The following is a 24,895-nucleotide window of genomic DNA, read 5'->3' as shown; positions in this document are numbered from 1 at the left end:
GTAGGACAGGAGTTTCAAACTATTACTTTTTCCAACTGAGGAATTCCTCAAGGATAATTTGAAAACTTATTCAAGTCCAATTTTCTCACTTTATAGGTGAAAAAAATTATCCCCAGAAAGGGAACATAGAATTCAAGGTAATACAAGTAGTTTCATGTTAGAGCTGAAAGCAGAATTCAGATTTCCCGTGGCAGAGACTTTAAGCTGTCCCTCAATATCAATTCTCCCACATAGTTAGAGGACCACCAATTTTTAGCTAAAACTTGGCTACTCAGAACAAATACTTCATTTCTTTTCCTTCCTTTAGTTAAATGTGGATGAGTTCTAGTAAATGACAGTGCCACAGAACTGCTTCTTCTTTCTCCACCATCTCCTTCATCCTGCTGCATGGAATACAGATAGGATGGTAGAATTCCATATTGAATCATGAGATTGAGGGCCACATCCCAAGGATGACAGAGAAGAAAGCTGAAAGAACCTGACTCTTTGAGGCTTTCAAGGAGTAGAGCCATAAAATTAGTTGTGGATTGCTTACATTTAGACTTTTACATTGAAAAGAAATAAACATCTATCTTGTTTAAGTTATTTTATATATGTTATTTTGAATATCTATTATTGAAAGCTTAACTGATCCTGTTGTTTTTCTTATTAGCTTTCTGTTGTTTTCAGCTCTTCACACTGCTTCCAGACATGTTCTTAATTCATTTTCTCGTTGTTTCAATCATTCACTCAATAAACATTCATTGTGCACCTACATTCTGCCTGTCATAAATCTAAGAGAATGTTGGGGTGGGCACAGGAGTGAAATGTACAGATCCTGCCTTAAAAGTTATGAGTAATGAATGAACTTCCCATTCTCTTAAAAAAGATCGCAATTCATATGTCTGGTAAATATTCATCTCAGAATTTTTCTGACAATCCCATCTCAAATAAGCTCACTGTTCAGTAATATACTGTTAATTGGACCAGGTGCACGTAATGTATTCTATTTGTTCGTCTACATCCACTCTCCACCCTTCTATATCTTTTTATTTTCCCTGGGAGGCTGATCTGTATGAATTACATAAATGGGCTCCTTTGTTCTCTGGATTCTGGTTGTGTTGGCCAATATGGACTCCTAGAAGGAGATCAGATGTAAGTAAGAGAATGAGGTCTATACATTTATTTTTCTCACCACTCTCTATGGGATTATCTTAGGCTAATCATGTACCTTAACTGAAGGTCACTAATTCTTTCTGAGATGACCCACTAAATGACTCTCTACTATTGTGTTCTGTTAACCATTCCTTCCCTTTTTCCCTTTGAGCTGTTATTAGCCCTAGAGAATTTCACTGTACCTTGTCATTGCATACATTTCCCACACCCTGTAAACAACCCATTTATTAAACCTTCCTTAAATTATCCTAATTTGAGGCTGCCATCTGTTTCCTGCTGGCATGCTGACTCATACACCATGTATATCAATTTTCAGTTCAAAATATATAGGCAACAGATACAAATGGGAAGATACCATGAGAAGCACTGTTGGGAAGAAGATTGGAGTAGAGAAAAGACATTTAGCTATAAAATCATAGCGCATACAGAATCTCAGACTACAAGAATAACATGACCAGATTTGTCTCTCGGGTACCTGAGTTGCACATAGGCCCTCTTTATTGCTCTCTTTTTTGAGGTATCCTGGATTTATTTAGAAATGTGTCTCACTTTTATGTGAAACTCACAGTCACTAGGCTGAGTCCATTTAACTACCAACACATATCAGAACCCCAAGTAGAGTATCTTCTGCCAATTTCACCAGTATCTTCATTTAGAACGTTTAGAGCCTGTCCAATAAGCCTTTTTTAGGGGCACAATCCACACTTTTTGAAGAGTAAAACATAAAACCAAATTAGCACCTGCTTATTCTTTATTAGCAACCAAAGTATTGCTGACAACAAAGAGTAAAACCTATGAATCCAGTATGAAGAACAACTTCAGATCCTAGTTTGGGCACAAGAGGAAGAGAGGGAAGTAGGAAGAGGCCGGGTGTGGTGGCTCACACCTGTAATCCCAGCACTTTCGGAGGCCGAGGCAGGCGGATCGCCTGAGGTCAGGAGTTTGAGACCAGCCTGGACAACATGGTGAAACACTGTCTCTAATAAAAATACAAAAATTAGCTGGGTGTGGTGGCTGTAATCCCAGCCTCTTGGGAGGCTGAGGCAGGAGAAGGCGGAGGTTGCAGTGAGCTGTGAGCCGAGATCTTGCTACTGTACTCCAGCTTGGGTGACAGAGCAAGACTCAATCTCAAAAAAAAAAAAAAAAAGGAAGTAGGAAGATGTGGTAGGCAAAATAATGCAACACTCCCCAACCCAAGATGTCTAACTCCTAATCCCCAGAACCTATGACTATGTTACCTCACATAACAAAAGGGACTTCACAGATATGATTAAGTTAAAGATCTTGCTATATGGAGATTAACCTGGATTATCTGGGTAAATCCATTATAAGCACAAGGATCCTTATAATTGAAAGAGAGTTCATATCAAAGTGATACAGCATGAAAAAGACTCAACCAGCCACTGATGGCTTTCAAGATGGAAGGGAACTACAAACTAAGAAATGCAAGCAGCCTCTAGAAGCTGGAAAAGGCAGGGAAATAAATTCTCCCCTAGAGCCTCCAAAAGAAATGCAGATCTGCTGATACCTTGACTTTAGCCTAGTGAGACTCATTTTGTATCTCTAGCCCCTGGAATTCTAAGATAATAATTTTGTGTTGTTTTATACTACCATGTTTGTAGTAGTTTGTCACGTCAGCAATAGGGAACAATTATGGAATAGGAGACTGAAATCTCTAGACCCAGGAAACTAAACCTGGAGCAGGAAAAAAGAGTCAGACACTGATGGATGACAGAGACAGAGCACATTGTGGCCATCACAACCAAACTGCACACCACTTGCTAACCTGTACTGCAGGCAAGTTTGGTTCACTAAGAAATGTATTCTTCCAAAGATCTGATAGTTGTAGATATGCGGCGTTATTTCTGAGGGCTCTGTTCTGTTCCATTGATCTATAGCTCTGTTTTGGTACCAGTACCATGCTGTTTTGGTTACTGTAGCCTTGTAGTATAGTTTGAAGTCAGGTAGCATGATGCCTCCAGCTTTGTTCTTTTGGCTTAGGATTGACTTGGCGATGCAGGCTCTTTTTTGGTTGCATATGAACTTTAAAGTAGTTTTTTCCAATTCTGTGAAGAAAGTCATTGGTAGCTTGATGGGGATGGCATTGAATCTATAAATTACCTTGGGCAGTATGGCCATTTTCATGATATTGATTCTTCCTACCCATGAGCATGGAATGTTCTCCCATTTGTTTGTATCCTCTTTTATTTCATTGAGCAGTGGTTTGTAGTTCTCCTTGAAGAGGTCCTTCACGTCCCTTGTAAGTTGGATTTCTAGATATTTTATTCTCTTTGAAGCTATCTGATCTTTGACAAACCTGAGAAAAACGTGAGATATATATTTTGGAGTTAGCATCATATATATGTATTTTAAAGCCCCAGGATTGGATTACAGCATGAGATAGGACATATGCTAGGCCTTTCAGGAGCTCATTCTCCCTGCTTCTCTTTCCTACTACTCTGTGAGACCCTTGAGACAAGGTCTTTTGGATTTAGCTGATTCCTTAGTACAGGGTTAGAGTATTGGTCAGAAATAAGTATAGCCTAGTGATTATCTGCTCAGGTTTAGAGTCAGACACACCAGGATTTTGTTCCTAATTTTACCGTCAGTAGAGTGTGGACCTTGGGGAAGTTGTTTAACCTCTTCAATCCTGTTTTTTCATTCTTTAAAGGGATATGTTAATAATAATGAATAATGAATAAAATGTAACAATGCCTGTTACATGGCCATACTGCCCAAGGTAATTTATAGATTCAATGCCATCCCCATCAAGCTACCAATGACTTTCTTCACAGAATTGGAAAAAACTACTTTAAAGTTCCTATGGAACCAAAAAAGAGCCCACATCGCCAAGTCAATCCTAAGCCAAAAGGACAAAGCTGGAGGCATCACACCACCTGACTTCAAACTATACTACAAGGCTACAGTAACCAAAAAAGCATGGTACTGGTACCAAAACAGAGATACAGATCAATGGAACAGAACAGAGCCCTCAGAAATAATGCTGCATATCTACAACTATCAGAACAAACCTGAGAAAAACAAGCAATGGGAAAAGGATTCCCTATTTAATAAATGGTGCTGGGAAAACTGGCTAGCCATACGTAGAAAGCTGAAACTGGATCCCTTCCTTACACCTTATACAAAAATTAATTCGAGATGGATTAAAGACTTACATGTTAGACCTAAAACCATAAAAACCCTAGAAAAAAACCTAGGCAATACCATTCAGGACATAGGCATGGGCAAGGACTTCATGTCTAAAACACCAAAAGCAATGGCAACAAAAGCCAAAATTGACAAATGGGATCTCACTAAACTAAAGAGCTTCTCTGCTCAGCAAAAGAAACTACCATCAGAGTGAACAGGCAACCTACAAAATGGGAGAAAATTTTCACAACCTACTCATCTGACAAAGGGCTAATATCCAGAATCTACAATGAACTCAAACAAATTTACAAGAAAAAAACAAACAACCCCATCAAAAAGTGGGCGAAGGACATGAACAGACACTTCTCAAAAGAAGACATTTATGCAGCCAAAAGACACATGAAAAAATGCTCATCATCACTGGCCATCAGAGAAATGCAAATCAAAACCACAATGAGATACCATCTCACACCAGTTAGAATGGCAATCATTAAAAAGTCAGGAAACAACAGGTGCTGGAGAGGATGTGGAGAAATAGGAACACTTTTACACTGTTGGTGGGACTGTAAACTAGTTCAACCATTGTGGAAGTCAGTGTGGTGATTCCTCAGGGATCTAGAACTAGAAATACCATTTGACCCAGCCATCCCATTACTGGGTATATACCCAAAGGACTGTAAATCATGCTGCTATAAAGACACATGCACATGTATGTTTATTGCGGCACTATTCACAATAGCAAAGACTTGGAACCAACCCAAATGTCCATCGATGATAGACTGGATTAAGAAAATGTGGCATATATACACCATGGAATACTATGCAGCCATAAAAAATGATGAGTTCATGTCCTTTGTAGGGACATGGATGAAATTGGAAATCATCATTCTCAGTAAACTATCGCAAGAACAAAAAACCAAACACCGCATATTCTCACTCATAGGTGGGAATTGAACAATGAGAACACATGGACACAGGAAGGGGAACATCACACTCTGGGGACTGTTGTGGGGTGGGGGGAGAGGGGAGGGATAGCTTTAGGAGATATACCTAATGCTAAATGACGAGTTAATGGGTGCAGCACACCAGCATAGCACATGTATACATATGTAACTAACCTGCACATTGTGCACATGTACCCTAAAACTTAAAGTATAATAATAATAAAATAAAATAAAAAAATAAAAAAAAGAAATGTATTCTTCCTATCAGAGGCTCACAGTAATAAAATGCTTTCATACATTTTGTAACACCTAGTAAAAGTCTCCTTTTCTCTCAGAGGTTTGGTGATTCACTTAACTTTTGTATTTTGCTATAGAGGTTTATCAGCTTCATTCAGAAAAACAACCATCTGTCTCATATCTTATTCTATGACTTCCTGGTGCCCACAGTCACATTAAATGACACAATAAAAACAATATTTTAAAGAATTGTTAAATTAATACTAATTATATAGTTGTTTAATTGTAGTTTGTAAATTATTAAAAGTTCTGGAAAGCACCAGTATTCATTATTTGCATTCCATAAAAACCCATTGCTAAGTCCCTATCCCAAGTTTGCCTGTTTCCAAATGAGTAACCGAAACCTGGCACAGGCCTTACCACACTCTGGCCCAGTTGCTCCCGAAAGAAGTAATCCATGTTTCTCTTTTGCAGGCTGTCAAGGTAATGTTGGAAGCGAGTGTATGTATATGGGTAGCAGTAAGCAAACTGGTAAATATCTTCTTCTCGGTCAAAACAAAAGGCAAAGGACATCACATAGTTCTTCCTATGGTCCGGGCAGCGGTAGTAGTAAACATTTTTGGGTGGCAGTCTTTGCCTAAAATATGTAAACAAAGAAATTTGGGCATATGAGACATTTGTTCAAGCTTCAAAAGGTAATACATATAAGTCAATGCCTGGAGAAAAACTGTAACATCAAGAACCATGGGTAATGGGGCTGGGAGAATGACAACACAAACCACATATTGTCTAAAACAGACCTGAATCTGGCAGCTCTTTGCTCACAATCCAGTGCTACCCTTTCTCAACTGTCTGGAAAATGCAAAGTTAAAGAAAAATAGACACATTCTATTCACTTGTTTATCCTTATTTTGAGCAGTTAACATATGTGGCATCAAATGCCCAGGCCTTGATGTACAATAATAAATAAGACAAGGAAGATCTCTGTCCTAATGGAGAATAGTGGGGAAGCGGTCAGTAAAATATTAAAAATAAGTAGACAATATAATTACAGATTCTAAAAGTGCCTTGAAGGTAAATAAAGACTGTGATGCTATAGAGATATAAATGGGAGAGGCCTACTTTTCCCAGGGAAGTTAGGTTTTTCAAATTATAAGACTAATTAAGAACTTTTAAAATAAACTCATATGCATTGTATATATTCAAGGAAGGGGAAAATATTAAACATTTCTCTAAATTATTACTATTATTTTCTACAGAGCATTCCATGAGACTAATTTTCCACAGAAGCACTTTGGGAAATAGTGCTTTAAAATATGCTCTGTGGGCAATTTTGCTAAGCTAAACACTGAGATGCAAACAGGAAACAAAAATGTTGCAGTCATAGTTTCCATAATGTCTTTGCATTTACCCACTTTAAAGAGTTACTCTACCCTCTCATGATTTATGATATCCAACCTCTTCACAATGTTTCCCTACAGTGAATGTCTCTCATTTCTATCATTTCAAATCCTGCTTATCCTGCAAAACTCATCTAAAACTGCCCTTTCCATGATACTACATGGACAATTCCAGGCCAGTTCAGCTCCACATTTTGTGTAACTCTTGCTTTTATATCAATTGCTTAATAAGTCTTATCCACCAAGGTTGATTTGGAAGATCCTTAAAGGAAGGGATGCTCCTGGGGAGTGCAGATACAGTGGATGAAGGATGTAAGGCTCACCTGTAGTGGCTTGGCATTCAATTGAGAATCCAAAGACTACAGGGGCATATGAAGACAAATGTGAGGAGGAAGGTTTAGGAGGGGAAATTGAGAAAAACAAGAAGGGTGCTCTCTCCAGGTAGAACAACTTGGAGAAAACTCTTAACAGATAGAACAGAGCATTATAACATACTAGTGTTTGTTGCAGAATCTTGTTTCTACATTAGGGTCTTTCTGAAGCTAAGTAGCCAGGGTGGGAGGTGTGGCTGTGGGATTCCTATGGAACAGCAGTGGTTACATGGCATTGATGCCTGTACATACATTTGATTATATTAAATTTAATTAAATATTCTGGTATTTGATTATATTAGAAAAAGTGACTAAAATGATGGGCCATAGGGTCTAAGATGGGCAAGAATCTGAAAGTGCTGAGGAGAAAGACAGGATGATAGATATGCAGTCTAAGCAACAAAGAAACACAGCTTTCACATAAAGGTCAGAGGTAGTACCAAAGGTTGTTTAGAGGTGTTTGGCCCACCAATAGAGTCCATTTGCCTCCTACTCCCAAACCTACTGCCAATAAATACATAAATAACAGTCTTGTTATAATGGAAATATATCTTCAAGACAAATCTTATAGGCACTCCTTCTTCTAACTAGATTGCTACCCTAAATTCTAGAATTATCAGTGATGAGGTAGAGAAATGATGGCTTAGAAGGTGCATGAGAAGTGAGGAGGAAAGTGACCCCTCTTGATCCTTCTGTACACACACTGTAGAAGAATGAGGATTTCTTTTTTTTGTTTTTTTGGTTTTTTTGTTTGTTTGTTTTTGTTCTTGAAACTATTTATTTACCTGCATCCTTGTTAATTGGATAGACAAAGAAATTGAAGTCATATGGTGTATTTCATTCATAATTATATATATATATATATTTCAGTGTTCTTTATATATGTATATACAACACACATACATATACATATAATGCATTTTTACTTTTAAAATTAATTGCCAATTCATGCCTTTTATCTATATTTCTATTAAAATTTTGTAAGAGCTTATTTATTATATACTGGATATTAATATAATGCTATATAATAAAACATTCTCCCCAGTTGTTTGCTCTTTAGCTTTGTATATGATGTCTATGTATTTTTTCTATACAGAAATATATCTATGAATCTTTTTGTCTTTTATACATACATTTAAAAAACTACATTTTTATAAGTATAATTTTTTTTTAAATTTACTTTTTTTTAAATTCATTATTATTATACTTTAGGTTTTATGGTACATGTGCACAATGTGCAGGTTAGTTACATATGTATACATGTGCCATGTTGGTGCGCTGCACCCACTAACTCGTCATCTAGCATTAGGTATATCTCCCAATGCTATCCCTCCCCCCTCCCCCACCCCACAACAGTCCCCAGAGTGTGATGTTCCCCTTCCTGTGTCCATGTGTTCTCATTGTTCAATTCCCACCTATGAGTGAGAATATGCGGTGTTTGGTTTTTTGTTCTTGTGATAGTTTACTGAGAATGATGATTTCCAATTTCATCCATGTCCCTACAAAGGACATGAACTCATCATTTTTTATGGCTGCATAGTATTCCATGGTGTATATGTGCCACATTTTCTTAATCCAGTCTATCATTGTTGGACATTTGGGTTGGTTCCAAGTCTTTGCTATTGTGAATAATGCTGCAATAAACATACATGTGTATGTGTCTTTATAGCAGCATGATTTATAGTCCTTTGGGTATATACCCAGTAATGGGATGGCTGGGTCGAATGGAATTTCTAGTTCTAGATCCCTGAGGAATCGCCACACTGACTTCCACAATGGTTGAACTAGTTTACAGTCCCACCAACAGTGTAAAAGTGTTCCTATTTCTCCACATCCTCTCCAGCACCTGTTGTTTCCTGACTTTTTAATGATTGCCATTCTAACTGGTGTGAGATGGTATCTCATTGTGGTTTTGATTTGCATTTCTCTGATGGCCAGTGATGATGAGCATTTTTTCATGTGTCTTTTGGCTGCATAAATGTCTTCTTTTGAGAAGTGTCTGTTCATGTCCTTTGCCCACTTTTTGATGGGGTTGTTTGTTTTTTTCTTGTAAATTTGCTTGAGTTCATTGTAGATTCTGGATATTAGCCCTTTGTCAGATGAGTAGGTTGTGAAAATTTTCTCCCATTTTGTAGGTTGCCTGTTCACTCTGATGGTAGTTTCTTTTGCTGTGCAGAAGCTCTTTAGTTTAATGAGATGCCATTTGTCAATTTTGGCTTTTGTTGCCATTGCTTTTGGTGTTTTAGACATGAAGTCCTTGCCCATGCCTATGTCCTGAATGGTAATGCCTAGGTTTTCTTCTAGGGTTTTGATGGCTTCAGGTCTAATGTTTAAGTCTTTAATCCATCTTGAATTGATTTTTGTATAGGGTGTAAGGAAGGGATCCAGTTTCAGCTTTCTACATATGGCTAGCCAGTTTTCCCAGCACCATTTATTAAATAGGGAATCCTTTCCCCATTGCTTGTTTTTCTCAGGTTTGTCAAAGATCAGATAGTTTTAGATATGCGGCGTTATTTCTGAGGGCTCTGTTCTGTTCCATTGATCTATAGCTCTGTTTTGGTACCAGTACCATGCTTTTTTGGTTACTGTAGCCTTGTAGTATAGTTTGAAGTCAGGTAGTGTGATGCCTCCAGCTTTGTTCTTTTGGCTTAGGATTGACTTGGCGATGCGGGCTCTTTTTTGGTTCCATATGAACTTTAAAGTAGTTTTTTCCAATTCTGTGAAGAAAGTCATTGGTAGCTTGATGGGGATGGCATTGAAACTGTAAATTACCTTGGGCAGTATGGCCATTTTCATGATATTGATTCTTCCTACCCATGAGCATGGAATGTTCTTCCATTTCTTTGTATCCTCTTTTATTTCATTGAGCAGTGGTTTGTAGTTCTCCTTGAAGAGGTCCTTCATGTCCCTTGTAAGTTGGATTCCTAGGTATTTTATTCTCTTTGAAGCAATTGTGAATGGGAGTTCACTCATGATTTGGCTGTCTGTTTGTCTGTTGTTGGTGTATAAGTATGCTTGTGATTTTTGTACATTGATTTTGTATCCTGAGACTTTGCTGAAGTTGCTTATCAGCTTAAGGAGATTTGGGGCTGAGACTATGGGGTTTTCTAGATATACCATCATGTCGTCTGCAAACAGGGATAATTTGACTTCCTCTTTTCCTAATTGAATACCCATTATTTCCTTCTCTTGCCTAATTGCTCTGGCCAGAACTTCCAACACTATGTTGAATAGGAGTCGTGAGAGAGGGCATCCCTGTCTTGTGCCAGTTTTCAAAGGGAATGTTTCCAGTTTTTGCCCATTCAGTATGATATTGGCTGTTGGTTTGTCATAGATAGCTCTTATTATTTTGAGATACGTCCCATCAATACCTAATTTATTGAGAGTTTTTAGCATGAAGTGTTGCTGAATTTTGTCAAAAGCCTTTTTTGCATCTATTGAGATAATCATGTGGTTTTTGTCTTTGGTTCTGTTTATATGCTGGATTACATTTATTGATTTGCGTATATTGAACCAGCCTTGCATCCCAGGGATGAAGCCCACTTGATCATGGTGGATAAGCTTTTTGATGTGCTGCTGGATTCTGTTTGCCAGTAATTTATTGAGGATTTTTGCATCAATGTTCATCAAGGATATTGGTCTAAAATTCTCTTTTTTGGTTGTGTCTCTGCCCGGCTTTGGTATCACGATGATGCTGGCCTCATAAAATGACTTAGGGAGGATTCCCTCTTTTTCTATTGATTGGAATAGTTTCAGAAGGAATGGTACCAGTTCCTCCTTGTACCTCTGGTAGAATTCAGCTGTGAATCTATCTGGTCCTGGACTCTTTTTGGTTGGTAAGCTATTGATTATTGCCACAATTTCAGCTCCTGTTATTGGTCTATTCAGAGATTGAAGTTTTTCCTGATTTAGTCTTCGGAGAGTGTATGTGCCAAGGAATTTATCCATTTCTTCTAGATTTTCTAGTTTATTTGCGTAGAGTTGTTTGTAATATTCTCTGATGGTAGTTTGTACTTCTGTGGGATGAGTGGTGATATCCCCTTTATCATTTTTTATTGCATCTATTTGATTTTTCTCTCTTTTTTTCTTTATTAGTCTTGCTAGCAGTCTATCAATTTTGTTGATCCTTTCAAAAAACCAGCTCCTGGATTCATTAATTTTTTGAAGGGTTTTTTTGTGTCTCTATTTCCTTCAGTTCTGCTCTGATTTTAGTTATTTCTTGCCTTCTGCTAGCTTTTGAATGTGTTTGCTCTTGCTTTTCTAGTTCTTTTAATTGTGATGTTAGGGTGTCAATTTTGGATCTTTCCTGCTTTCTCTTGTGGGCATTTAGTGCTATAAATTTCCCTCTACACACTGCTTTGAATGCATCCCAGAGATTCTGGTATGTTGTGTTTTGCTTCTCATTGGTTTCAAAGAACATCTTTATTTCTGCCTTCATTTTGTTATGTACCCAGTAGTCATTCAGGAGCAGGTTGCTCACTTTCCATGTAGCTGAGCGGTTTTGAGTGAGATTCTTAATCCTGAGTTCTAGTTTGATTGCACTGTGATCTGAGAGATAGTTTGTTATAATTTCTGTTCTTTTACATTTGCTGAGGAGAGCTTTACTTCCAAGTATGTGGTCAATTTTGGAATAGGTGTGGTGCAGTGCTGAAAAAAATGTATATTCTGTTGATTTGGGGTGGAGAGTTCTGTAGATGTCTATTAGGTCCGCTTGGTGCAGAGCTGAGTTCAATTCCTGGGTATCCTTGTTGACTTTCTGTCTCGTTGATCTGTCTAATGTTGACAGTGGGGTGTTAAAGTCTCCCATTATTAATGTGTGGGAGTCTAAGTCTCTTTGTAGGTCACTCAGGACTTGCTTTATGAATCTGGGTGCTCCTGTATTGGGTGCATATATATTTAGGATAGTTAGCTCTTCTTGTTGAATTCATCCCTTTACCATTATCTAATGGCCTTCTTTGTCTCTTTTGATCTTTGTTGGTTTAAAGTCTGTTTTATCAGAGACTAGGATTGCAACCCCTGCCTTTTTTTGCTTTCCATTTGCTTGGTAGATCTTCCTCCATCCTTTTATTTTGAGCCTATGTGTGTCTCTGCACGTGAGATGGGTTTCCTGAATACAGCACACTGATGGGTCTTGACTCTTTACCCAATTTTCCAGTCTGTGTCTTTTAATTGGAGCATTTAGTCCATTTACATTTAAAGTTAATATTGTTATGTGTGAATTTGATCCTGTCATTATGATGTTAGCTGGATATTTTGCTCATTAGTTGATGCAGTCTCTTCCTAGTCTCGATGGTCTTTATATTTTGGCATGATTTTGCAGCGGCTGGTACCGGTTGTGCCTTTCCATGTTTAGCGCTTCCTTCAGGAGCTCTTTTAGGGCAGGCCTGGTGGTGACAAAATCTCTTAGCATTTGCTTGTCTGTAAAGTATTTTATTTCTCCTTCACTTATGAAGCTTAGTTTGGCTGGATATGAAATTCTGGGTTGAAAATTCTTTTCTTTAAGAATGTTGAATATCGGCCCCCACTCTCTTCTGGCTTGTAGTGTTTCTGCCGAGAGATCCGCTGTTATTCTGATGGGCTTCCCTTTGAAGGTAACCCGACCTTTCTCTCTGGCTGCACTTAACATTTTTTCCTTCATTTCAACTTTGGTGAATCTGACAATTATGTGTCTTGGAGTTGCTCTTCTCGAGGAGTATCTTTGTGGTGTTCTCTGTACTTCCTGAATCTGAATGTTGGCCTGCCTTGCCAGATTGGGGAAGTTCTCCTGGATAATATCCTGCAGAGTGTTTTCCAACTTGGTTCCATTCTCCCCATCACTTTCAGGTACACCAATCAGATATAGATTTGGTCTTTTCACATAGTCCCATATTTCTTGGAGGCTGTGCTCGTTTCTTTTTATTCTTTTTTCTCTGAACTTCCCTTCTCGCTTCATTTCATTCATTTCATCTTCCATCGCTGATACCCTTTCTTCCATTTGATCGCATCGGCTCCTGAGGCTTCTGCATTCTTCACGTAGTTCTCGAGCCTTGGTTTTCAGCTCCATCAGCTCCTTTAAGCACTTCTCTGTATTGGTTATTCTAGTTATACATTCTTCTAAATTTTTTTCAAAGTTTTCAACTTCTTTGCCTTTGGTTTGAATATCCTCCCGTAGCTCAGAGTAATTTGATCGTCTGAAGCCTTCTTCTCTCAGCTCGTCAAAGTCATTCTCTGTCCAGCTTTGTTCCGTTGCTGGTGAGGAAATGCGTTCCTTTGGAGGAGGAGAGGAACTCTGCTTTTTAGAGTTTCCAGTTTTTCTGCTCTGTTTTTTCCCCATCTTTGTGGTTTTATCTACTTTTGGTCTTTGATGATGGTGACATACAGATGGGTTTTTGGTGTGGATGTCCTTTCCGTTTGTTAGTTTTCCTTGTAAACGACAGGACCCTCAGCTGCAGGTCTGTTGGAGTACCCGGCCAGCCGTGTGAGGTGTCAGTCTGCCCCTGCTGGGGGGTGCCTCCCACTTAGGCTGCTCGGGGGTCAGGGGTCAGGGACCCACTTGAGGAGGCAGTCTGCCCGTTCTCAGATCTCCAGCTGCGTGCTGGGAGAACCACTGCTCTCTTCAAAGCTGTCAGACAGGGACATTTAAGTCTGCAGAGGTTACTGCTGTCTTTTTGTTTGTCTGTGCCCTGCCCCCAGAGGTGGAGCCTACAGAGGCAGGCAGGCCTCCTTGAGCTGTGGTGGGCTCCACCCAGTTCGAGCTTCCTGGCTGCTTTGTTTACCTAAGCAAGCCTGGGCAATGGCAGGCGCCCCTCCCCCAGCCTGGCCGCCTTGCAGTTTGATCTCAGACTGCTGTGCTAGCAATCGGCAAGACTGTGTGGGCATAGGACCCTGGGAGCCAGGTGTGGGATATAATCTCCTGGTGCGCCATTTTTTAAGCCCGTCAGAAAAGTGCAGTATTCGGGTGGGAGTGACCTGATTTTCCAGGTGCCATCTGTCACCCCTTTCTTTGACTAGGAAAGGGAACTCCCTGACCCCTTGCACTTCCCGAGTGAGGCAATGCCTCGCCCTTCTTCGGCTCGCGCACGGTGCACGCACCCACTGACCTGCGCCCACTCTCTGGCACTCCCTAGTGAGATGAACCCGGTACCTCAGATGGAAATGCAGAAATCACCTGTCTTCTGTGTCGCTCACGCTGGGAGCTGTAGACCAGAGCTGTTCCTATTCAGCCATCTTGGCTCGTCCTAGAATGAGGATTTCTTGAGAGGGCAATTGGGGAAGTAATGTCCTCCAAGACAGTCAGGCCTCAGTTCATTGTTTTATTTAGCAAATATTTAAGCATCATAGACTTTTAACCAAGTCTAGTTTGGTTAAGACAAGGGGTAAAGGAAGAAGTGAACTTAAAGACTGAGGATCCAAGTGGGATTATTAACCGTGGAGCTGAGTTCCAGAGGAAAAAGTGGAAAATGAAGATGTCTGAAGAGGGAGAGGGAAGGAAGCAGTGAAGAGTCAAGATTAGAGCGAGAACAGACCAGTGCAAGGATGTGGGTATGGAGAGAATACATGATGATCTACATTTGTGATGTTATTGAAGACGCAGGAAAATGAGGCAGGCTGGTGGCATAGGCGAGTCCCAGGGTTCCTGATTTGTATTTGGGGAGAATGTCTGTGAAAGTGGCCTTGATGTGTCCAGCCAATGGTCTGTGATAGTCACTTCAGGCCCTGACTTGACAGTCTGAGTTTGAGTCTCTTAGAGCCCTGGATGAGTATGTCTTCATTCACAAGTGGTTCCTACAGTCATAAGTTCTCAGATTATGATGCTGTTTTCAGCTCTTTATTTACCAGTATATCCAACCAGGGTATATGCTTTAAATTCTGTCACCACAGTTTTCTCCTCTTCCAGCCAGGTTCTGCAACTTGACTCTGAGAGCCTGCTGTCTCCACTGAATTTGATTATGTGCTATCAGGAGAATCCATCTACTCCCTGCAGCTGTCGAGCTCCTCTCCTTGGTGAGCCAAGATGCCTAACCTGATTAGCAGACAAAGTAGAGTTAACGGGCTCTGGGGCAATCATTCAGGGAAACTGAGATGCTGTTCAGGGCTTAGATTTTCTAGACTTTCCCAAGGATACAAACAGAAATCTATTTGAGGAGGGCTCAGCAGGCAAAATTCAAGACTTTCAAGTAATGCAAAGAATAAAGCAAAGGGGGCTGAAACTAGGGAGGAAAAAACGTCTCTTTCATTTGGGATGTACTTCTGATTTTTCTCTTATTTTGTTCATTATGTCTCAGACATTGTGTTAAGTGTTTTATATGCATTATGATTTGATCCTCACAATAACCTTATGAGTTAGGGGCTGTTATCCCTTTACACAGATAAAAAAAATTGAAGCCATGAGAGGAAAAAAAAAAAGATTCCCTGAGGTCACAAGATCAGTGAGCAGCAGATCCTGTATTAAGCCTGGGCCAGTGTGGCTCAAAAGCCTGTATTCATAATCCCTACAGTATCTTTCCACTCCCCTTTTCCCCTCGCCATCAACTTACAGCCTTACCTTCTACTTCTAGAAAAGCCTGATTTTACAGTACTCTCTTGCTTAAAACCTTTTAAGCAACTTCCTATCCTCACATTTCAGTTTGGTCCACAAGGCTTCCTGTGATCGCCTTGTGATTCCAGCATCATCACCTATTTCACCCTCCTTGAAACCTTTGCTTTATTTATATTCAACTACTCATAACTCCCTAACATAATTTTGTGCCATACCTTCAATATCTCTATGTTTTGTACTCGATCTTCCCTCTACCTGGTTTGCCTTCCCCACCATCTTGCATACTTGGTGAATTCCTACTGATAGATGAGGCATATAGTCAATTGTCAACAAAGGTTTAAATATTTTTTAAATGAACAAATCAATGTATAAGTGACTACCATTTAACACAGCTCTTCTCTAAAGCCTTCCCTGACTATTGAGTCTTCCTTATTTTTCTCTACTTTAAAAAATTATATAAAAAGATTTTTATCATCTAGTTTGTCTCTTAACAATGAACAATAAAAGTAAGTGGATATTTGGATATTTCTTCAAAGAGTAGGCTTCTTGAAAATATAAACTGTGTTACTTCTTTACCTCTAGTGATGGCATAGAGTGGCCTCAAGCAATACTTACTTATTTAAAAAGCAATGAAAAAAAGGGAAAAAACCTTCTTATCCCAGAATAACATTGGTAGGTATCACAAGAAGGCAGATTCTAGTTCAGTATAAAGTAGAGACTCTTTAACATTCAGCTGAAGAGAAAGTAGAGAGGGCTGCCTTACAGAGAAGTACAAGTATTAGAAGCTTTAGGGGATAAAGTTCCTGTACTTGATGTTAGGTTAGACAAGGCAGACTTCTGATTCCATTTAACACAGATAGTCTATGATATCCATGGAAACAATAAGATAATAATAATTATTATTATAGTACTATTTCCTAATATCTATATAGCATGGACCATATGCTAGGCCATTTTAAGTACTTTATAATGTATTTTCTTTATTCCTCTCAACAGTCCTCTGAAGTTATTCATATTATATCAATGGTATGAAAATAAAGGTAGAGTCAAGAACCTTTATGCTTAAGCAGGTTGTTCATGACTCCCCAGAAAACCCAGAAAGAAAATGGCACAACACCCAATCCTGCCAGACACCCAGGAAGATTTCAGGTCCTGTAGTGTGTCCTTTCAAGACTTGGGAACTAAAGGCTGATCCAGCTCTTGGAATAAGGCCTTGTCCTGAGTTCAACGTCCTGAGGACATCCACATGAATGAGGGAGGTCTGTAACTCACATCCTCAGATTCAGTCATGCATGACTGAATGTTCTGAGTAAGCACACACACATACACACACGCACTCATGCAGGTACACACTCAACACATTCACAAACATACTCTATTATAACTTCTATCTCATTACATCAGTTTAAACATATTCCTTTCTCCACTATGACTGAGCTGTCCTGGATGGCAGGTACTACATATTGTTCATCTCTAGTTCTCCAGAACTTATACAAAGGCTTATAGATGAAGTGCCAAGAACACTTATGAATTAGGTAAATATGTTTGTGAATAAATAATGTCAGCTCAACTAGTATATATATATATACATTGTACTCTCTCTAGTGAAACTTTAAGTCATGCCCTGAATACACCATATTCTCAAAAACTTCCTTGCCTTTTCAAATGCTATTCCTTCTGCCTTTTTAAATGCTATTCCTTGCCTTTTTAAATGCTATTCCTTGGCTTTTTAAATGCTATTCCCATTCTTTTCTACACACTGCATCTCTGTATACAGAAGTGAGGCCTAGCTCAAATGATAGTTCCTCTTTGAAGTCTTTGTCAACGACTTCAGGATGAATTAACTGCTCTAAATACTAATTGCAGACACTGCTGTTTTTCTGATTCACCTCAAAATCCTCAGCATTAGCACAATACTTGGCCTTGAAGAGGAGCTCAACGTATTTTGTTAAATGACTGAGTTGATTTATGAGTGAATGAATGATTCCCCTCCCACCTATCATCCTCTCTACTTTCTGTTCAGACCCCTCAGCTAAATTCCCAAAGCATCATTTTGGAAGTTACCAGAACATAAGGAAGAAGAGAAGTCCCAGACCTAATGCAGTACATAAGTTTCTCTAAAACAACAGCATTCTCTAGTCCTCCTCAGGAGCCTTGAAAGACAGGAGCCCTAATTTCCTCTCTAATCAAGCAGAGAAATACAGATGGGAATAAAGGTGTTTCAACAACCCAGTAGACACAAGCATTTTTTTTCAAATTAGCAGAAAGGGACATAATGAAAAATCATTCTTTCCAGGTTGTAAGTCTTAAAAAAGGCGTGCAAAACAAGGGGATCACAAAGTCACTCAGATATCCCCAAAGGAAGTAGCAAATTTTAAGCACCTTCTGAATCTCAATAGCTGTGCTATCTGTTTGATGCACACTACTGTCTGAATGCTAAGCACATATTCTTCCCACCGTTCCAAGGCTGTGCTATCTCAGACTTATCCAACAATGGCAGTTATAGTCTCTTGGTTCCCTTACTTCATCTTCTCAGGGGCTGGAAGCAAACTGGCACGTAGTTTCTCAGGCGTATTTGAAATTGAGGTAAGATTTCATTCCTTTTCCCTTCGTGAGGGCAGCTGAATCTCTCATTTGTCATCTATGCCAACACATGGCCTTTAGTCTACATTTGGCTGGAACAACCAAGGCTATCACCTAGCTTGAGCCATTTGCCCCCCTCCTTTTCCTCTTTGATGTCTGGCATAGCCAGGGACCTTGGATGGATACCCATATTCTAAATGCACCCTCTCTAGGCAAACAGGACCCATTCTAATTCCAATCCTATCTTCCCCCAAATAATTATAATAGTACTCCTGTCACCAGCACATCTATTCTTATCTCTCTCCACACTTTGTCACAGCTAATCTCTTGGTGAGTCACAAGGAGGGGGAGAAAGAGTGAGAGAGTGCTCAGATACAGGCAACACATTTTTACACCCAATGTCTAATCAGATTATCATCTTATCAGGGGCTGATGGGCACTCAGGGTGGGAGGAGAGAGACAGTGCTACATATTGCCAGCTGAATTTTTAATAACAAAAAGTCACTGCTCGATTCTTGAATTAACCTTTTTGTCCTACACACTGTATTATTTATTTTTCAGAGTTTATATTATATGTAGGGATTTTTTTTTTTGGTCTGTGCCTTTTGGGGAAGGACACCCACACACTGTGGCAGCAGCTGCTTCTATTAATTCCAAGCCATTAAAAAAATTAAAATTAAACCCAATTACTTAGGCTTGTTTGGAGCTGAGGAATAGCTGAGACTGATTATTCCCCCTGGTCATGGACAGCAACAATATTCCTACCTATGGTGGCTGCTGGCAGAATGCCAATGCAGACAGAAACTCCAAGGACAGGGACCCCATTCAATGAGAGGCTATAAATCACATACTCTATCTTCTCCAATACAGATTCCTGACAGGCAGCAAGAAGAGGAAACTGAACAAGGAGCTAGGAGTTGGATTCTAGTCCAAGCTCTTGGTATATTCTTCCCCCGTGCCTCTGTATAAAATGTGGTTACTAAAAAGCATCCTGTATCCTTCTTAGGGTTGTTGTGAAACTCTTAGGTGAAAAGGACTGTGTTTTCAAAACTGTCATTTGCTGGGGTATGGGATGGTACATGAGGCAGTATTAGAATTCTGGGTGCTTTGGGATTGGGTGGTAGACCATAGCTGAAATGGGTCAGGTTTGCACTGAAGTTTTGTATCCAGATTACTTTGTTGTTACATCATGGGTGGAACAACAATAATCATTCAGGTTGTGAAGTCACTAGACTGGAATCCCCTTGTCACCTTGCAGAAAACCTAGCATATAGAGGCAATTGATAAATATTTTGAATGAATGAGTAAATAAGTCAGTCAGTGCTGGGTTTTGAATGAACAGATAGGGCTATGTTCAATTCTAGCTTTGGATGTCTTTTAGAAATGCAGTCATTGTATAGTAGAACTAATGTGGGTTTAGGCTCTAATCCATTTCCATTATTATTAATCAGTCACATAACCTTGGGCCTGGGTTTCCCAATCTATAAAATGCAAATAGTGTTTAGCTTATACATTTGTTGTGAAGTTTGGAGATTGGTACCTGACACATACGGGGTGCTCAGTAAATGGCAAATGTGATACTCATCATGCTGTGTGTGATGGATAGTTGGCATCATGCTCTTTCTTGGTTGGGAACAATGAATTCCAAGTTCGCACTAAGTGTGCTTAGGGTATGAAATGGACAGAGCAAGTCAAGGTAGGGGGTCAAGGAAAAAGTGAAAATGGATGGGGTCTTAATTCAAATACATGCTTATTAACTAAAAACAGTGATAACCTGTTTTCTCTTCTTGACCTTTTGCAGACCCAAAGTAACCAATACTTTGGTTACTTTCAAGGAATGTGCTGTCTGATCAAACTAAGTGTGTCTGGATACAGGAGGGCAGTTAATACCTTCAGTTTCCAAATGGTGGAGTGAGAAGTATTCAAAGATGTTGTCCCTGCTGGCAGCTTGTTGTACCAGTCAATTGTGCTGTGGCCCATGCTGTAACCTTCAAGATACATGGAGCCTCCAGGTTACTAGTTAGTGGGATCAATAAGAAATGTGGAAAATAATTGGTTAGGAGAATTTGAAATATGCCTGGGAAATAGAGACTAAGCCGTCCTGCTTATAGGGAATAGTCTGAATGCTCTTGACACATTTATGCTAGGGTGTAATATAAAATTATGCATTTATTTTCCTGTTTAGTTAAAATTCTTATAATTTTTTTTGTCTGTTACCCTTTTACCAGCAATGAGCTCAAAACTACAAAAGTGTATGTTTTAGGAAAGTTAACTATTAAATTTCCATTTCTCATGACATGCAATAATAAATACATAATGTGTATAAAACATTTGTCAGTGTTTATGATCCTGATAGGGATGTACTGATAACATGCCTGCATCAAAATCAGAAGACACAAATCTGCTGAAGAAACATCAACATCTACTTAAATAGTTAATACTTATTTTTGAAAAACTTATGCCAAAGTACTACAATTTACACATGTAAAAGCAGAAGCACAGAAGAAATATGATTGAAATTATTCTAGAACAGTCATTTGCTCTAAATGAAAAGCCAGACATCAGAGCTATACTACATATAACTTCTGATGTCTGGCTTATTATTTACATGACTATTTTAAAATAATTTTGATCATTTCCAATTCCAAGTTCTCTTGGGTATGAAGTGGTAGCTGTCAATATCTTTTCTCAATTAGCAGAAGAACTAAAAGCAGCAGTTTTATATCAAAGTCAACATATATCAAACAAAATAATTTAACTGAATTCCAATATAATTTAATTATTTTCATCCAATTCATGTAACCAAAGTAAAGCTTTTGGAAATTAATTCTATTGAAGCTAAAATACTGTCTTGGTAGTGCTGATACAGCTCATTCATTTTCAAAAGTTAAACATTAAAGAAAAAATTATTTTAGGGCAATATGAATACAATTGGTATTTTTCGAAATTGGTGAAAACAATGTACTTGTTAAATCAGCAAACCTATTTTGGTTTGGTGAAAGCAATGTATTTGTTAAATCAACAAACCTATGGAGTAAAATTTATTCTGAATTGGTTTGAGGTGTCTACATAATTCATAATTGCATCCAAACAAGCTTCTATTTTCTATCTTCAAAATAGAAGCCATAGTCGTCAAAATGTACCCAAACAGAACTATAAAATTTTTGTATGAAGCTAACATTAAACTATATGTGAAAAAAATGTTTTTATAAAGTTTTAGAAAGCCAGACCACACCTTCTGTCTTTACTGTCTGACATCAATGTGATTTCAGAAATTTTGAGGCTCAAAATTTTGTTAAAATACATTTATTTTGTACTTTTTCTTTGTTATTGTTAATGAGACTTTTACATTTTGTCTGTCTTTTGTTCAAAATCAATTGGCAATCTTTAATCAAATACTCAATAAATGAAGAACCAAAGTGCTTCAGCTTTTAAAGCTTTTATCAATTTGCAATTATTTAAAATAAAGCTTTCAAACAAGAAGATATGACAGTTGTCTTTACAAAAGCAAGAAAGAAATTGCACAAATTAAATGGTGAAAGCAAAATTGAAATACAAGATTAAATTTTGAAATTCTATGATTTTACTTTGGGATAACAGCTTATTACTAGAGTCTTTTGATGAAGCTCCTATTTTTAATTGTACATTTATATGTTATACTACAGTGGAATAAAACTGAGAAGGCCTTCAGTTTTATAATATCTACATTTGGTGAACATTTAAAAGAATGAAGAAGCACCACATTTGATAAATTTTGTTTTATAAAAAAAACAAAGAAAAATTTCCTGAAGGGAGTAAATAAGGAAGTAACTGTATAAATATTTGGACTGAAATATTTATATATTTCAATACTAAAAAGCTTATATCTAAGAATGTCCTTATTTAGAAAATGTGCTCTATCAGGCAGGTACCTCAGTACCTATAGAGAAAATGCCTTTTTAATTTAAGTATAGTATGTTCTATAAACAATAATTAATTCAATGTGTCAACAGTTTCAAACTTATTTATCATAATATGTAACTCTAAGAAGACTAAAGGCAAAGGCAATGTCATCAAGAACTAAAAATCATGAGAACACGTTAGAAAAAAATATTCTTCATAAAAATACCAGCGACATAGTGTTAGATATAGGTGTAGCAAAGAAACTGAGTAAAGCATGTGAATGTATGCCAAAAATAATTACTTTGATTTTAAGAAAATAAATGTTTTTAAACATTTTTGCTTTAATGTACATGAATGCCTATTAATCTTATTTTTAGATTAAATTTTATTTTTAAAAATAGATTTTGAAAATAATTATTTTGGAGGAGCCAAGATGGCCAAATAGGAACAGCTCTGGTCTACAGCTCCCAGCATGAGCGATGCAGAAGACAGGTGATTTCTGCATTTCCATCTGAGGTACCGGGTTCATCTCACTAGGGAGTGCCAGACAGTGGGCGCAGGTCAGTGGGTGCACCCACTGTGCACAAGCCAAAGAAGGGGGAGGCATTGCCTCACTCAGGAAGCCCAAGGGGTCAGGGACTTCCCTTTCCTAGTCAAAGAAAGGAGTGACAGATGGCACCTGGAAAATAGGGTCACGCCCACCCAAATACTGAGCTTTTCTGACTGGCTTAGAAAACGGCACACCAGGAGATTATATCCCACACCCAGCTCAGTGGGTCCTATGCCCATGGAGTCTCCCTGATTGCTAGCACGGCAGTCTGAGATCAAACTGCAAGGCGGCAGCGAGGCTGGGGGAGGGGCACCCGCCATTGCCCAGGCTTGCTTAGGTAAACAAAGCAGCCGGGAAGCTCAAACACGGTGGAGCCCACCACAGCTCAAGGAGGCCTGCCTGCCTCTGTAGGCTCCACCTCTGGGGGCAGGGCACAAACAAACAAAAAGACAGCAGTAACCTCTGCAGACTTAAATGTCCCTGTCTGACAGCTTTGAAGAGAGCAGTGGTTCTCCCAGCACGCAGCTGGAGATCTGAGAACGGACAGACTGTCTCCTCAAGTGGGTCCCTGACCTCTGACCCCCGAGCAGCCTAAGTGGGAGGCACCCCCCAGCAGGGGCAGACTGACACCTCACACGGCTGGGTACTCCAACAGACCTGCAGCTGAAGGTCCTGTCTGTTAGAAGGAAAACTAACAAATGGAAAGGACATCCACACCAAAAACCCATCTGTACCTCACCATCATCAAAGACCAAAAGTAGATAAAACCACAAAGATGGGGAAAAAACAGAGCAGAAAAACTGGAAACTCTAAAAAGCAGAGTACCTCTCCTCCTCCAAAGGAACGCAGTTCCTCACCAGCAACGGAACAAAGCTGGACGGAGAATGACTTTGACGAGCTGAGAGAAGAAGGCTTCAGACGATCAAATCACTCCGAGCTACGGGAGGATATTCAAACCAAAGGCAAAGAAGTTGAAAACTTTGAAAAAAATTTAGAAGAATGTATAACTAGAATAACCAATACAGAGAAGTGCTTAAAGGAGCTGATGGAGCTGAAAACCAAGGCTCGAGAACTACGTGAAGAATGCAGAAGCCTCAGGAGCCGATGCGATCAAATGGAAGAAAGGGTATCAGCGATGGAAGATGAAATGAATGAAATGAAGCGAGAAGGGAAGTTCAGAGAAAAAAGAATAAAAAGAAACGAGCACAGCCTCCAAGAAATATGGGACTCTGTGAAAAGACCAAATCTACATCTGATTGGTGTAACTGAAAGTGATGGGGAGAATGGAACCAAGTTGGAAAACACTCTGCAGGATATTATCCAGGAGAACTTCCCCAATCTGGCAAGGCAGGCCAACATTCAGATTCAGGAAGTACGGAGAACACCACAAAGATACTCCTTGAGAAGAGCAACTCCAAGACACATAATTGTCAGATTCACCAAAGTTGAAATGAAGGAAAAAATGTTAAGTGCAGCCAGAGAGAAAGGTCGGGTTACCCTCAAAGGGAAGCCCATCAGACTAACAGCGGATCTCTCGGCAGAAACACTACAAGCCAGAAGAGAGTGGGGGCCGATATTCAACATTCTTAAAGAAAAGAATTTTCAACCCAGAATTTCATATCCAGCCAAACTAAGCTTCATAAGTGAAGGAGAAATAAAATACTTTACAGACAAGCAAATTCTGAGAGATTTTGTCACCACCAGGCCTGCCCTAAAAGAGCTCCTGAAGGAAGCGCTAAACATGGAAAGGCACAACCGGTACCAGCCGCTGCAAAATCATGCCAAAATGTAAAGACCATCGAGACTAGGAAGAGACTGCATCAACTAATGAGCAAAATAACCAGCTAACATCATAATGACAGGATCAAATTCACACATAAAAATATTAACTTTAAATGTAAATGGACTAAATGCTCCAATTAAAAGACACAGACTGGAAAATTGGGTAAAGAGTCAAGACCCATCAGTGTGCTGTATTCAGGAAACCCATCTCACGTGCAGAGACACACATAGGCTCCAAATAAAAGGATGGCGGAAGATCTACCAAGCAAATGGAAAGCAAAAAAAGGCAGGGGTTGCAATCCTAGTCTCTGATAAAACAGACT

The 24,895-nt window shown here is 39.0% G+C and overlaps 1 protein-coding gene across 3 annotated transcripts in view; it reads right to left on the bottom strand.

The window, feature by feature from the left end:
* The window catches only part of AGBL4 (AGBL carboxypeptidase 4), a 1,546,465-nt gene that overhangs the window by 519,847 nt on the left and 1,001,723 nt on the right, over window positions 1-24,895 (bottom strand). For all 3 annotated transcript variants that reach the window (XM_063712471.1, XM_063712476.1, XM_063712485.1), the window contains exon 5: window positions 5,907-6,123. In XM_063712471.1, the coding sequence (XP_063568541.1) occupies window positions 5,907-6,123 (217 nt within the window). The remainder of the gene's footprint in view (window positions 1-5,906; window positions 6,124-24,895) is intronic.

The sequence above is a fragment of the Pongo abelii genome, chromosome 1 (genome assembly GCF_028885655.2).
Source record: "Pongo abelii isolate AG06213 chromosome 1, NHGRI_mPonAbe1-v2.0_pri, whole genome shotgun sequence".
NCBI classification, from domain to species: Eukaryota; Metazoa; Chordata; class Mammalia; order Primates; family Hominidae; genus Pongo; species Pongo abelii.
The sequence above is the reverse complement of the archived record's forward strand: the minus strand, read 5'-3'. Positions and strand labels throughout refer to the sequence as shown.